The 13,266-nt window shown below is 36.8% G+C and overlaps 6 protein-coding genes across 6 annotated transcripts; 2 read left to right on the top strand and 4 right to left on the bottom strand. All coding sequences in view use genetic code 12, as the record gives it.

Annotated features, from left to right (window-relative positions):
• Positions 1–175: 175 nt before the first annotated feature.
• PVL30_003413 (uncharacterized protein) lies at positions 176–943 on the bottom strand (the record flags this gene model as incomplete). Its single annotated transcript, XM_001525975.1, has 1 exon — positions 176–943. The coding sequence occupies one exon, from the start codon at positions 941–943 to the stop codon at positions 176–178; it is 768 nt and encodes a 255-aa protein (XP_001526025.2).
• Positions 944–1,320: 377 nt separating this feature from the next.
• On the top strand, positions 1,321–4,167 carry PMS1_2 (ATP-binding mismatch repair protein; the record flags this gene model as incomplete). The annotated part of the gene is made up of 1 exon (XM_001525974.2): positions 1,321–4,167. The coding sequence occupies one exon, from the start codon at positions 1,321–1,323 to the stop codon at positions 4,165–4,167; it is 2,847 nt and encodes a 948-aa protein (XP_001526024.2).
• Positions 4,168–4,817: 650 nt separating this feature from the next.
• Positions 4,818–6,245, top strand: DUS1 (tRNA dihydrouridine synthase; the record flags this gene model as incomplete). Its single annotated transcript, XM_001525973.2, has 1 exon — positions 4,818–6,245. One exon carries the CDS (start codon positions 4,818–4,820, stop codon positions 6,243–6,245), a length of 1,428 nt encoding a protein of 475 aa, XP_001526023.2.
• Positions 6,246–6,377: 132 nt separating this feature from the next.
• ARA1 (D-arabinose 1-dehydrogenase (NAD(P)(+))) lies at positions 6,378–7,361 on the bottom strand (the record flags this gene model as incomplete). The annotated part of the gene is made up of 1 exon (XM_001525972.1): positions 6,378–7,361. One exon carries the CDS (start codon positions 7,359–7,361, stop codon positions 6,378–6,380), a length of 984 nt encoding a protein of 327 aa, XP_001526022.1.
• Positions 7,362–8,464: 1,103 nt separating this feature from the next.
• On the bottom strand, positions 8,465–10,085 carry MAF1 (RNA polymerase III-inhibiting protein maf1; the record flags this gene model as incomplete). The annotated part of the gene is made up of 2 exons (XM_001525971.2): positions 8,465–9,970; positions 10,080–10,085. The coding sequence occupies 2 exons, from the start codon at positions 10,083–10,085 to the stop codon at positions 8,465–8,467; spliced, it is 1,512 nt and encodes a 503-aa protein (XP_001526021.2).
• Positions 10,086–10,906: 821 nt separating this feature from the next.
• rhp57 (DNA repair protein rhp57) lies at positions 10,907–12,997 on the bottom strand (the record flags this gene model as incomplete). Its single annotated transcript, XM_001525970.2, has 1 exon — positions 10,907–12,997. The coding sequence occupies one exon, from the start codon at positions 12,995–12,997 to the stop codon at positions 10,907–10,909; it is 2,091 nt and encodes a 696-aa protein (XP_001526020.2).
• Between the last annotated feature and the right edge of the window lie 269 nt (positions 12,998–13,266).

Raw genomic sequence — 13,266 nt, 5'->3', positions numbered from 1 at the left:
ATTCTAAATATACTTCATCCTAATTGACTGCTCTTGTATGTAATGTTTATCTTTTTAATTTTGTTTTTTTTCATTGTTTTTCTATTACTTTGGCGCAAGTAAAGTAATCACAACACATACTGTAGGCTTGTCTTTTTCCTTTTTTCTTTTATTTTTTCTTTTCTGGAAATTAAAATCATTCTGAAAAATAGGTATTGACAAGGTCAAACGACAAGACACTCAAGTCGAGTTCGCCGCAGGTTTTGAGTTTCGCAGTAGTCTCAAAAACTTCTTCTTTACTTTTTAAATTTTTTTCCAATCTTACCCAGTCACTACTTTTAGGGTACACCAGAGCATCGAGATCAACTGTGATTTTGAAAAAAAAGTTATTACCAGTGGACCTAGTGGTGTCTCCGCTGTTTAAATTGGAGCTGGAGCTTGAGCTGACAAAAACAGTTTCTGCATCCTTCTTAAGTTGTTGCGAGTGCTTGAAGAGCACAGTTTGAAACTGTGTGTGTATCTCCCGCCACGTGAGGTCGGGAACGTTTAAAGAAGCAGAAGTGTCGTTGATTAAATCTTCTTTAAGTTCCGTGATTGTTTTATCCAAATTTACAATGAATTGGGTAAATTTGATTGTGTAAACCTTAACTACTGACTCGGATTCAGTATCGTATATGGAACATGATATGCTTTGCAATCCATTCAGTTGTTTTTTACTAATTATCAAGTTGTTTATCACATTCAAGACAAAGTCGTCAATGTATTCACTTAAATGCGGATGTCGATTCTTGTGGATTAGGATCTCAAATGCTTTGTAATCATCAAAAATTAACGGATCGTATACCCTATTATAGTAGAGGATCTCATTCAACCATGCAGTGACAAATTCTCTGAATACAAGAAAAAAATTGTTTACCGTCAAAGGCTGGTGTACGTCATTTTTATGGTTCCCCTTTTGCGGCATAATTATCAGCCATTGGTGATGATATTCATAAAGATATTCTCCTGACTAGCTGGATGCTACGATGTATGAATGAATAGAAGATTGGAACATCAAACAAGGAATGGAAAAAACAAAAAAAAGAAAAAAAAAAAGAAAAAGAACAAAAAATAGGATCTGGGGTAGAAAATTGAGGAAAAATTTTGTTAGTAAGTGAGAGCTAGTGAGCGAAATAGAAATAGAAATAAGACGCGCAAGCACTTTTCGAAACACGGTTTTTTGAAACACCTAGCAATAGTTGCTTAGTAAATATATATATATATATATATCACCTAGTTTGCTTTCCCCATATTCCAGGAAGACCCACAAACACTCACTCGCTTGATCATTGACTCACTCACATGTCCATTCAAGGAATCAATGCTACGGATATCTCCAAGATCACTTCGGGACAAGTGATTATTGACTTGAGATCTATAGTGAAAGAACTTGTTGAAAACGCAATTGACGCATCAGCGAAAAAGATCCTGGTGAATTTTGCAAACTACGGTATAGACTCGATAACTGTTCAAGATAATGGTAAAGGTATAAGCGAAAATGATTTTGACACTGTCTGCTTGCGAAGTCATACCTCTAAGATTAAAGAGTTTGAAGATTTATCCAAGCTTGGAACATTGGGGTTTCGTGGAGAAGCTTTGAATTCCATATGCGCTTTAGCGAACAAGGTTTCCATAAAGACGCGTACTCTTGATTCGAACCCCATTTGTCATATTCTAGATTTTGATCAGTTTGGAGCACTTGTCAAAAATACAAAGAAGCGAGGGGATATGAGTACTCCCTCGGGGACTGTTGTTACAATTGAAAGCATATTCAAAAAATTCCCTGTTCGATGGAAAAACTTTATCAAGAATTCCAAAAAGGAGTTTCACAAAACTGTCAGCTTTATTACCAACTACCTATTGATTTACCCCACGATCAAATTTGAAGTGACAAACGTTAATAATGGGAAAAGAAGTCTTATATTATCTTCGAGGGGAGGCGAGAACAACACAAGCACGGAAAATTTGATTTCCATCTTTGGTACAAATGGTAATACCAACTTGCTCGAAATTAACTTGCAGATAAACAAAGACATTTCAATTGCGGGCCACATATCATCCTACTCTTTTGGCCTTGGACGTTCTACACAAGATCGGCAGTTTCTCTTTGTTAATAAGCGGCCTATTGTTTACAAGAAATTGGCCAAAATTATAAATGAAATTTATAAATCGTTCAATCATGTCCAATTTCCTGTGTATATTCTCAACTTGGACATCAACCCTGAAGCCATTGATGTGAATTTGCTTCCCGACAAGACTAGTGTTCTTGTTCATAATGAAGATAAGGTGTTGGAACTCATTAGAGAAAGTTTAATAACTTTTTATGAAACAAAAGACGAAGTTGTAATACCGCGGAATACACAGAGTCAATATACAATACCAAGTCGTACACACAGCATGGATGAAGCTTCTACAAAACTGGACCAATCTAAGCGTCAATCCAATATCAATGAAACGTTGAAAGCTTTTAGCAATGATACCGACAGTAGCTTTACGGAAATTGTAGCCAAGGACCATAAAATAATGAAGCTGGACTCAAAACATAGAGATGATGAAGAAACTGAAGAAGAAAAAGAAGAGAAGGAAGGACAACAACAACAAGGTGATGATGATGATGATCATCATCATCATCATGATGGTGGTGGTGGTGGTACTTATAAGGTTATAGACGAGGTTATAAATGAGATTAAAGCTCACGAAACTGGTTTTGGTACTTTTCACGAATCAGTAAAATCCCTGTTTAGTCTGGAAGCAGATGTTGAGCTTAAGAAATGTTCCTCCCCTGCATTGAGTCATGAATATGCATCATTAAGAAACCCCCTATACATTGAAGGTGGAGTGCCGACTTTGGTATCGTATCCTTCTATTCACGGAAGTAATGACGAGATCAACAACAAAAATGACAATAACAATGACGATAATGATGACAATGACGACAAAAACAACAACGACGACAATGACAATGACAATGACAATGCTGTAAAGAAAAGTACTGAGGATAAAGAAATCAATAGTAAAGCAAGTGTTAATTTGAAACGCCATTTTGATTATACTACTACAGCCGCAACAGCATTGCAGTCTGATTTAGATTCGGAAAAGGATTCCAATAATGCCACTTGCATTTCCTCCCCCTTTATTAAAACGGACAATATGGATTCTGCTTCACGAAAGCGGTTTAAAGGTATAATGTCATCATATTTGTACGAAAAACCAGTAATGCAACAAAGTAATTCTTTAGAAGCAGAGGAGATCAACCCTGCTGATAATCACGGGAAAAACTATTTCCCTGTTTCTGAAGAACAAACTAGCGAAAATGGTTTACATATTCAGATTGGTGATGAACAGTTTGTGGAGGAAAGCTTGGCAAAACACAAACAAACAAATCGCAAAAGTGACTTGTTCAAAAGATGGGAAATAGTTTCTTCTGAGAGCGTGATGTCATTGCTTGAAGAAAGAATGACAATATTTGGAGATGATGCGAACTATAAAGCTCAGAAACTTTTGATAAACAAAAGCTTAGATGAACAAGAGATTTACCAAATCAAAAAGACAGATTTTTTGGATATGAAACTCATTGGCCAATTCAACTTGGGGTTTATTTTGGTGTGTCATGGGTCAAATTTGTTTATTATTGACCAACATGCCTCGGATGAGAAATTCAACTTTGAGCGTCTTTTAGAGACATTTGCAGTTAATTACCAGCCATTGATCACACCATTATTTGTTGACCTAAATGTTATCGATGAGATGCTTGTGCTTGATCATGAACAGATATTTCAAAACAATGGTTTCAAGATATCGGTTGATTATGACAAACCTGCAGGTGCAAAAATCTCTTTAACGTCTTTACCGGTGTACAAAAACATTATGTTCAGTGTGGATGATTTTTATGAACTAATCAACTTGATAAACGAGCAACCAAGTAACAGGAACATAAAATGCTCCAAGATTAGGAAAATAGTGGCCATGAAAGCGTGTCGAAGCAGTATAATGATTGGCTCTTTTTTATCAAAACAAAGAATGCAAAAAGTAGTGGCAAACTTGAGCAAGCTAGATAAGCCATGGAACTGTCCGCATGGCAGACCCACAATGCGGCACTTGATCGAGTCAAACAATTGGCAAAGCCGGTACCCAGACTATTTTTTATAAATCTGTACATGTATATATATATATATATATATATTATATATATATATACATAATATAATAATAATCTTAATCATATGACATCCTTCACATACAATATAGAATTAAGTGGCTATTCAGATTGAAACCCCTCAAGAACGGCTACTAGAGTCAGTTATGTATTTGTTTGTTTGTTTGTTTGTTTGTGTATACATAAATGTATGTGCATATCCTTGTCTGTTTGTATAACTTTTCTCAAATTTCTTTTGAATAAAATTAAAAAAAATCAATTTGGGGTTTGCATACAAAGCTGAAGATCAAATCTTTTCTTATTTTTATTTTTATTTTTTTCTTATTTTTTTTTTTTATTTTTTTTTTATTTCTTTTTTTTCAATGCCGTTTTTGTGTGCGATGGAAAATGTAAATGTGAAGAAGAGTAAAAGAATCGAAATGAGAGATGTATTTTCCCTCTTTTTCTGCCTTCTTTTTTTGGTTTCGAAATCAATAATCAGTCACGAAAACACCACTATCATTGGTAGAAGAAGTAGTATATGTACAGTTTACTGTATTGGTATTTCTTACGATTACAATCTCGTGGCAACTTGACAACTTTACTTAGCCCCTTCCCTAGAAATCTGCAAAAGATATACACCTTGAATCTGCAACGAAGCGTGATGACACCTACAGCCACAATAGCTAACGAAAATTTCGAACTGGTTAGTCAACTGGTTAGTAAGCAGATCAATCAATCATTAGAGCAACCATCTTCTCCGCAAGTTAAAATGCTCGGCCGTCAGTTATATAATAGTATTGGGCAGCCAAAAACGATTGTGGCACCTATGGTGGATCACTCTGAGTTGGCATGGAGAATTTTGTCTCGTAGATATGGTGCTGACTTGTGCTATACACCGATGTTCCACTCTAGATTGTTTGCGACTGACCCCAAATACCGCCAAAGCATGTGGAATGAAAAAGATGGCAGTCGCGATAACGATCGTCCATTGATTGTTCAATTCTGTGCTAATGACCCAGATTATTTATTGCAAGCAGCAAAATTAGTGGAAAACCAGTGTGACGCTGTGGATCTCAACTTGGGCTGTCCCCAAGGTATAGCAAGAAGAGGAAAATACGGAGCATTTTTAATGGATGACTGGGAACTTGTACATAAGCTTATTCGCACGCTACACGATAACTTGTCTGTGCCCGTTACTGCAAAAATTCGTGTTTACGACGATTGGGAAAAGTCGTTGGAATATGCAAAAATGGTTTTGGATGCTGGTGCACAATTTATAACAATACATGGACGAACAAGGGAAATGAAAGGTCAAAACACGGGTCTCGCGGATTGGAAAATCTTGAAACACCTTCGAGATAACTTGCCAGAGGATCAGGTCTTTTTTGCAAACGGAAACATCTTGTACCCGTCAGATTTAAAGAGATGTGCGGATGAAGTTGGCTGTGATGCGGTTATGTCGGCGGAAGGGAACTTGTACAACCCTGGGGTTTTTTGGACTAAGGATAATGACATTGAAAAACAGTTTCCAAGAGTTGATAAATTACTTCGAGAGTATTTCGAAATTGTCAAAGAAGTTGATAGTCCTGCTTCAACACACGTGATTAAGTCACACTTTTTCAAGCTTTTAAACTCATTTTTAAAAGTTCACACAGAACTAAGGCCAAAAATTGGAGGTACTAGTGTACGCCAGCCATTCGAAGATTGGAACAAGATTGTGGAGGAAGTAGAACAAATTGTGGAGGAGATTTACAACAAGCCAAACATCAAGGAGATTGACGTTATAGAGGATGGGCCTGTTGAAAGTTGGGGTGGCCATTACAAGAAAGTTCCTTATTGGAGGTGTCAACCGTATTTTAGAAAAATCAATGGAGAAATGCAAAATACTAGGATGCTGAAAAAGTTTGCAGAAGAAAAAGGAACCAGTAGTAAAATTGCTGCTGATTCTGTTGCTGATAAGGAGAATAGAGAGAATGGGGAGAATGGGGAGGAGACTCAAGGAGAAACTAAACAGTGCAAACGCGCATTGGAAACAGAGGACAATTCAGAGCTGGGACCATTAGCAGAAAACAAAAAGCAAGCAGTCTAGAGACCTCATCATTCATTTCCTTGCATCTACTTTGCTCAATTTTCAGATGGAAGTAATTATATATTAATATATATGTATATATGTATATATATATATATATATTGATAAACTAGAAACATCATTAGATTAAGTTTATGTAAATGTTTTACTCTTGTCATCACCTTGCCACCAGCGGAACCCAAGGCCATATCCCCATGGGTCATTGGTGTATCTTGTTGGTTTATTCACACCAATTTGGTATAACTCGTCCAATTCTTCTTTACTCAAGTCTGGCAAGTTTGTAATCGATTTGATCCTTTCCAAATTTGACGATCTTGGAATTGCAATTCTTCCGTTCAAAATCTGGTAAGCGTCCACAATCTCATTGGTTGAAACATCATACTTCTTTGCAAGCTCTTGAACCAAAGGTTGTTTCAACACAGGCGCACCTGGACCACCAACTGGTGAATAACATTCTACAATTATCTTGTGCTCGTTACAAAGGTCCACTAAATCTTGCTGTGGCAATTCTGGGTGGTACTCTATTTGGTTCACCACTGGGACGTGTTTAACTGTTGGCAATAATTGCTTCAATTTAGGAATGGAATAATTGGAAACACCAATTGCTCTTGTCTTTTTCGTCTCATCCAAGATTTTCTCAAGCTTATGATAAACTTCAATAAACTTTGTGCCAGTTGCTGGATCATCGTCGTATATCAAATTTCCATCCTTATCCTTTGGTGCCGTTGGTTGTCCATTCTCGTCACCGTGAAGTGCAACTGGCCAATGTTGCAAAAATAAATCGACATAGTCCAAACCCAATGTCTCTAAAGATTGATCCAAAGACTTTTCGGGACTATGATAGAAGGATGGCCACACTTTTGTGGTGATAAAAATATCTTCACGCTTGACTACACCTTCGTCAAACAACTCCTTAAGTGCTTGTCCCACATACTTTTCAGTACCATAATACCACGCAGTATCGATCAAACGATATCCAGCTTTGACGGCTGTGATCACTTGATCCTTCACATCGCTAGGGTCATCTGAAGGGACAGTACCTAATCCCAAAGCAGGAATCTTGATACCATTGTTTAAAGTAAAGTAAACGTCTGTTGCCTTTTTAATTGGTGTCATTGTTATTTAATAAGAATTATTGTTGGTTATTAGTGATTGTAGTTAAAATTAAAAAGATTAAGGAAAAGAAAGTTATCAAAAGTAGTTGAGAAGTAAAAGGATGGAAACAGTATGGAAAAAGTATGGGAAGAGTATGGGAAAGTGCAATTGTATTTATAGTTGATCAAAGATACATCTTGCCTTAACTTTTCTTATATATGTGTTTATACATAGATATAGGTGTTGGTAAACCCGTCAATTGGCTTATTTGTAATAATATAATTGCGGTGTAAATAATTCCACCCCCCTAAGAGCAAGCAAGCAAGAGTAAATGCAAAAGGGTAGCGGTAAGAGTGCGTATTTGCTTTGCGCAATCGACCCATAGTTGCTCCTGCCACCACAGGTAGCAAAAAAAAGAAAAAAAAAAAAAAAATTCACAAATTAACAACAATTAATGTCTATTTTTTTTCAATAATGTTTTACAATCTTGCACGACACCTTTTTTTTCTTCTTACGAATACCGTGAATATACGTCATATTCATATTAAAATCCTGAGAGTTGCCATCGGTGGATGAGTTACCATTTATGAAAAAGTCGTTCTTTACAAGTTCTTTACAAGTTTTCTTCTTCTACTCATTTACTTATTAATTGTTTCTTGTTCTCTTTTTTGTTGCTTTATTTATTTGTTTCAGTATATTTCCCTTTCAGATTTGCGAGAGGAGGAGGATTACAGTATCGATCATATAATTAAGTCGGGCATTGATTAAACAAAGATGAAATTGAATAAAGTAAAAAAGCGTTTTAATACAGGCTAAGTTTGCTACTTGAACTGAAAGAAAAACATTGGCACCTATTTCTCGACTAAGCTCCAAATCGAATTTTGAAGAAAAAAAAAAAAAAAGTAAAAACAAAATAAAGAACAAAAAAAAGCTTGCAAACGTTAAACACTTGGGGACATACGTCACTTTCCTTAACTAAATGAGAAGTACTTATCTCAAGTTTCGCATAATTCTAGAATCAATGGGGATGTTGAAAGAATGTTGTTTATGTGTTGTTGTTCTTGTTGTTGTTGTCGTTGCTTTTGTTGTTTTTGTTTTTGTTCTTGTTGTTGATTTATCATGATTCAGATTTCGAGATCGCCCACAATATCTGTGTTTTCTTCTTCTGCATTCAGCTGACTAGCAACAAATTCTTCACTGTCTCCACGATACTCATCATTCTCGTCGTACTCTTCTTCGTCATCATAACCGTCGCCTCGAATGACCCTATCGGTTTTAAGCCTTTTCCTACGGGTTTCTTCATTAACATTGGAATAATGGACTTTATTAATCGCAGTTAAATGCAAAAACGTTACTCTTTTCTTTCTCTTGTTATAAATAAACCAGTAATACGACCACATAGGCTGGTATGGGTATGTTAGGTCCTCAAATATTGACTCGTCAGAGGGTTGGAACTGGTATATTTGACAATTTTTCTCTACTGGCTGCTGCGCCGAAAGCAGAGGAGAATGGCCCCCAATTAAGGTAGAGAATGAACTATTCCTCCTCTTGCTCAAAAAGCTATTCTTCCGACTCGAAGTACCGCCTTGTCTTTGTTCGTTTCCATGGTTATGACTGTGACCATAACCGGACCGAGAACCAGAACCAGACCCAGAACCGGACCCGGACCCGTTTTGGTTATACCCATAGCTATGGCTCTCCAGGGCACCGCTAGTTGCAGCTAAAAGTGGAGACGATGTTTTTGAAGGTATTACATCCATGTATGAGTTTATAATATCCCATATCCAGTTAAGGATATCTTCTTTCTTGCCCAAGGATATGAGTAAATTGTTGAATTTCTGTACAAGATCCTCTGGTGTGTCTAGCTTGTAAAAATTTTCGGTTGTCGGTTGCAAACTTGAAAAGTCTTGATCTGGAAACGTGTTGTTCAAAATTGCAATCAAATATGAAAAAGTCTTGCGCGTCGAGATGCTCTTTAATGGACCAAAAGGTGATTCGTCAATTGGATCCTGTTGTTCAGACCCTATGAAGCTGTCATCGTTGAAGGATTTCGGCAACGAGGAAGCCGCATTCTCAGTTTCATTCATTGTTGCCGTAGTTTTGTTTATGGTATCAACAGTTGAAATGGTGGGAGCCGTTGTTGTCAAAGAGGGACCAGAGGCTTTAGGCAGGTCCACTTTTACCTCTACCTTGAATTTTCCCAGCTGTGAACTAGACCTTCGTTTACTCTCTTGAGGCAATGGTAAATTATTCAGTGTTTGCTTTACTTCTGGTGCTTTCTCTGGCCTTTCCCCTGGGTTTTCTTCATGTTTCTGTTCTTGTTTCTGCTCTTGTGGTTGGATGTGGTGATGGTGGGGGTAGTGATAGTTAAAGCGTTTGTCTGTGGGACTTCCACTACCACCAAATATCGAGCCTATAGAGTTTTGTCTTTCTCTTTCCAATGAGCGTGATAATTGGTTATCTTCAATTATCTGGTTCAAATGCTTGTCGATCGTCTTGAATAACTTTTTGTCTGAACCAATTGGTTTGGTTGTAAATAGCTCACAACCACCCTTGATGATTAAGTTGTTATCCGGCGAGCTAAAATTTAGCTCTTGATTCACAAGCTCAAGGTCAATCTCGTCGATATACTAAAAAATTAGTTCAATAGTTAGTACTTGACATTATACGTTATGTTGACTGAGACATGAGAAGTGCAATATTTGGGGACAACACAATACTCAATTATTCAAAACATACCTTCATTATCGAGTTCAAATTTCTAATTTCTTATTTCGCATAAACTTGAATAAATATATTATACATATATTTATGTATGTAAACACTTGCGTATGTATATATTTGCAAAAGTGACAAGTAAAAGGGTTCGTATATAGGTATACAAGTGTTGAATGAAAGCTGTTGATGTCAAGAGCAGAGTGCTCGAGAATTGGACTGAGTTTTTGATGTGTAGGGGGGAGAGGGCTGGCCTGAGGATCCTAGGCCGGTCGGAGAGGGTCGGGAATTTCTGTGTTTGTTGATACTAGCAATGTACACGACCTGTTATCGCGGGGGGGGGTCACGTCTTACACGTTCTCGGTATAGTAACAACAGTCGTACCCAAAATACTACACAAAAGTTGCATACAAGTCGCCCAAATTGACAAAGAGATATCAACGTGGGTACCACAAAACCATTTCCTACTTTTATGTGCTTCTACAGTAATGAAAGTCGTACTCTAAGAATAGTAGTAGGAATGGTGATAAAATTAAAAAAAAAAAAAAAATGTTGTTTTCTTTTTTGCAGCAATTTTCATCAAGTTATATGCAAAAATAAACAAAATAAAAAGAGAATGAAAACCAAACAAAAAAATTAGAAAAATTAAAAGAAAGTTGTACACGTCCAGCAATCCTTGCATACTTACAAGTATATAATGAGATATCTAGGTCATGGTTTATAGAAAATGATACGGTAGTGGACATATAACTCTGTCCCCACGACTCATTTTGATATGGAGATTTTCAAAAACAAATATATATATATTTATTATTTATTTATATATATATATATATATATATGTATCAATATCATGATGGTTGCATCTGCGCTAACCCTTCTTTTCGAATTTCAAAAGCTACATTTTCCATCGGTCCGCTTCCATGATTATGTGAGCTCTGAACCACTCTAGCAAACCGCTGAACCTGCCAGCCTTTGAGTAGCAGGCTAGCTGCAATATCCTGATTGCCAGAGCTCGAAGATGTTGGTGTATTGAATCCCTCACATAGCTGCGCATAAGTCAATCCGGAATCAGGATCCACCAGAGAAACCTTTTTATCAAGTAAGCCTTCTCCTCTTCTTTCTTTTTCTTTATCATCATCTTCTTCTTCAAGTTCGGACTTCAGCTTGAGGATTGGTTTGTAAGTCTTCATTAGCATGATGCGATTTTGTATTCTTACAGACCACGGATACCCCAATGTTGGTACTAATTTTTTGGTATTTTTATTCCGCATTTCATGAGCTTTCAATATGAGATCCTTCCGAGTCTCCAATAGATCAGATTGCTTGACTTTATTGTACCGCGGATCTCTCTCCATATCCAAGGTTTTATTTTCATATTCATTACCATCATAAACACCTTCATCATCATCACCATTGTTGATATTATTAATGTTATTTTCACCTTTGTCATCGTCATCATCATCGTCATCATCATTGTTTTCATTATTATCATCTGTTCGTCGCCTTTTCCGCCTTCTAGTCGCACCAAAAGGATCTAGATGTTGGGATATTTCCATCTCCAAATGCTCTATATCCCGTTCATTGAGACGCACAGATGTAGCTGGTAAATATTTGGAAATCACTTTAGGGTCCCACCCAGCAGACACCAATGTTTGAAAATCATAATTCAATGGGTACACTAACTCCTCATGGTGTGCATTTTCCCATCTTCGAAGGTCGTCGTAATCATTCGTATGTGCACTGACTTGATTTATTATTACTACTGCGATGTTGTATTGTCTGGCTAGTCTTGCGAGGTGTCGGTACATCTGGCATAAATAATGCAATTTAGTTGAGCGAGTCGCGTATTTGGCAGACTTGTACGAAACAAGCTTCAACTGCTTCTTATGATTGGGCATTACTGTGGATTTGAACTCTTCATCTTGAGCTAGCTCAAGAACTTGTTCATCAATTTGGTTCTTCAATGTTGATGCCGTGGACATGGCATCTTCACGACGAAAATGTTGTGCAATTGAGTCAATTACCAATAACTTTGTCTTTCCTATATTTTCTTGTAGATGTATTGGTAATTGTGTGAATAAAATGTGATCTTGTGTCTCCAAGTCGGGACAATATATGTAGGACATGCGGTCTAACTTAGAGCTCAAGGAGCTGCTACTGCTACTGTCGCTTTCAAAAATATCTTTCAATCTCTTTGATTCCATAAAAGACTCAGTGGCAACATGAACAGCAGTATTTTTTTCACCTTGTAATATGCTGTTGTGTATTATTTGGTAAACAAACTGTGACTTGCCGCAACCACTCGCACCAAACACCTCGCTAACTTCACCTATTGGAATACCACCACCTAATTGTTCATCTAAATCTGGTAGTCCCGTACTTATATGGTTCTCATAGTCAATATCTCCATCATTAAGATTATCACCAAACAAATTGTCAATGTTCGATGGTGGCACAGCCAAATCTTCATTTAGAGATCTAATGTAATCTTTTATCTCCCTCACGGGTCTTGAAAGCAACTTTGCCAATTCTTGTGATATATCAGTGGCATGTTTCTTATCATTTATTTTCTCAACATCTCCTTCTTCCCCATCCTCTTCTACTTCTTCTTCTTCTTCTTCTTCTTCTTCTTCTTCTTCTTCTTCTTCTTCTTCTTCTTCTTCTTCTTCTTCTTCTTCTTCTTCTTCTTCTTCTTCTGCTTTTTCCTTTTCCTTTTCCTTTACTTCTTCTTCTTCTTCTCCTCCTCCTCCTCCTCCTCCTTCTTCTTCATCATCATCATCATCTTCTTCTTCTTCTCCTTTTTTCTCTTCGTGCTCGTAGCTAGGTTCTTCAATTACATCATTCACAAATTTCCCATGCAGTTGTAGCAAAGACACTAAAAATGGGAATTTCTGAGAGCTTATGCATTCATGGTGCCCTATTTGCTTGTAATCGTCCATGTATCGTTGAAGAGTGTGTATCTCAATTCGATGCTTACACGTCTCATTATTCAAGATCAGAGATATATGGGTGAGGCGCGCTTGTTTGAAACAAACATATCATTCTTTCTTTTTATTTTTTTGAATTCGAATTTTTGACATGAACGCGTTTATTCAAGGGAGAAAAAAAGAGTAAAAAAAAAAGACCTGATCTTTGCAACAAATTGGGTCAATATATATCATAGAGTTGCGTTTTTATAACCATATTAAAAATAAAAATCTAGTAATCC

The sequence above is a fragment of the Lodderomyces elongisporus genome, chromosome 4, assembly GCF_030384665.1.
Source record: "Lodderomyces elongisporus chromosome 4, complete sequence".
NCBI classification, from domain to species: Eukaryota; Fungi; Ascomycota; class Pichiomycetes; order Serinales; family Debaryomycetaceae; genus Lodderomyces; species Lodderomyces elongisporus.
Note: the sequence above shows the minus strand (reverse complement) of the source record. Positions and strands in the feature narration are given on the sequence as shown.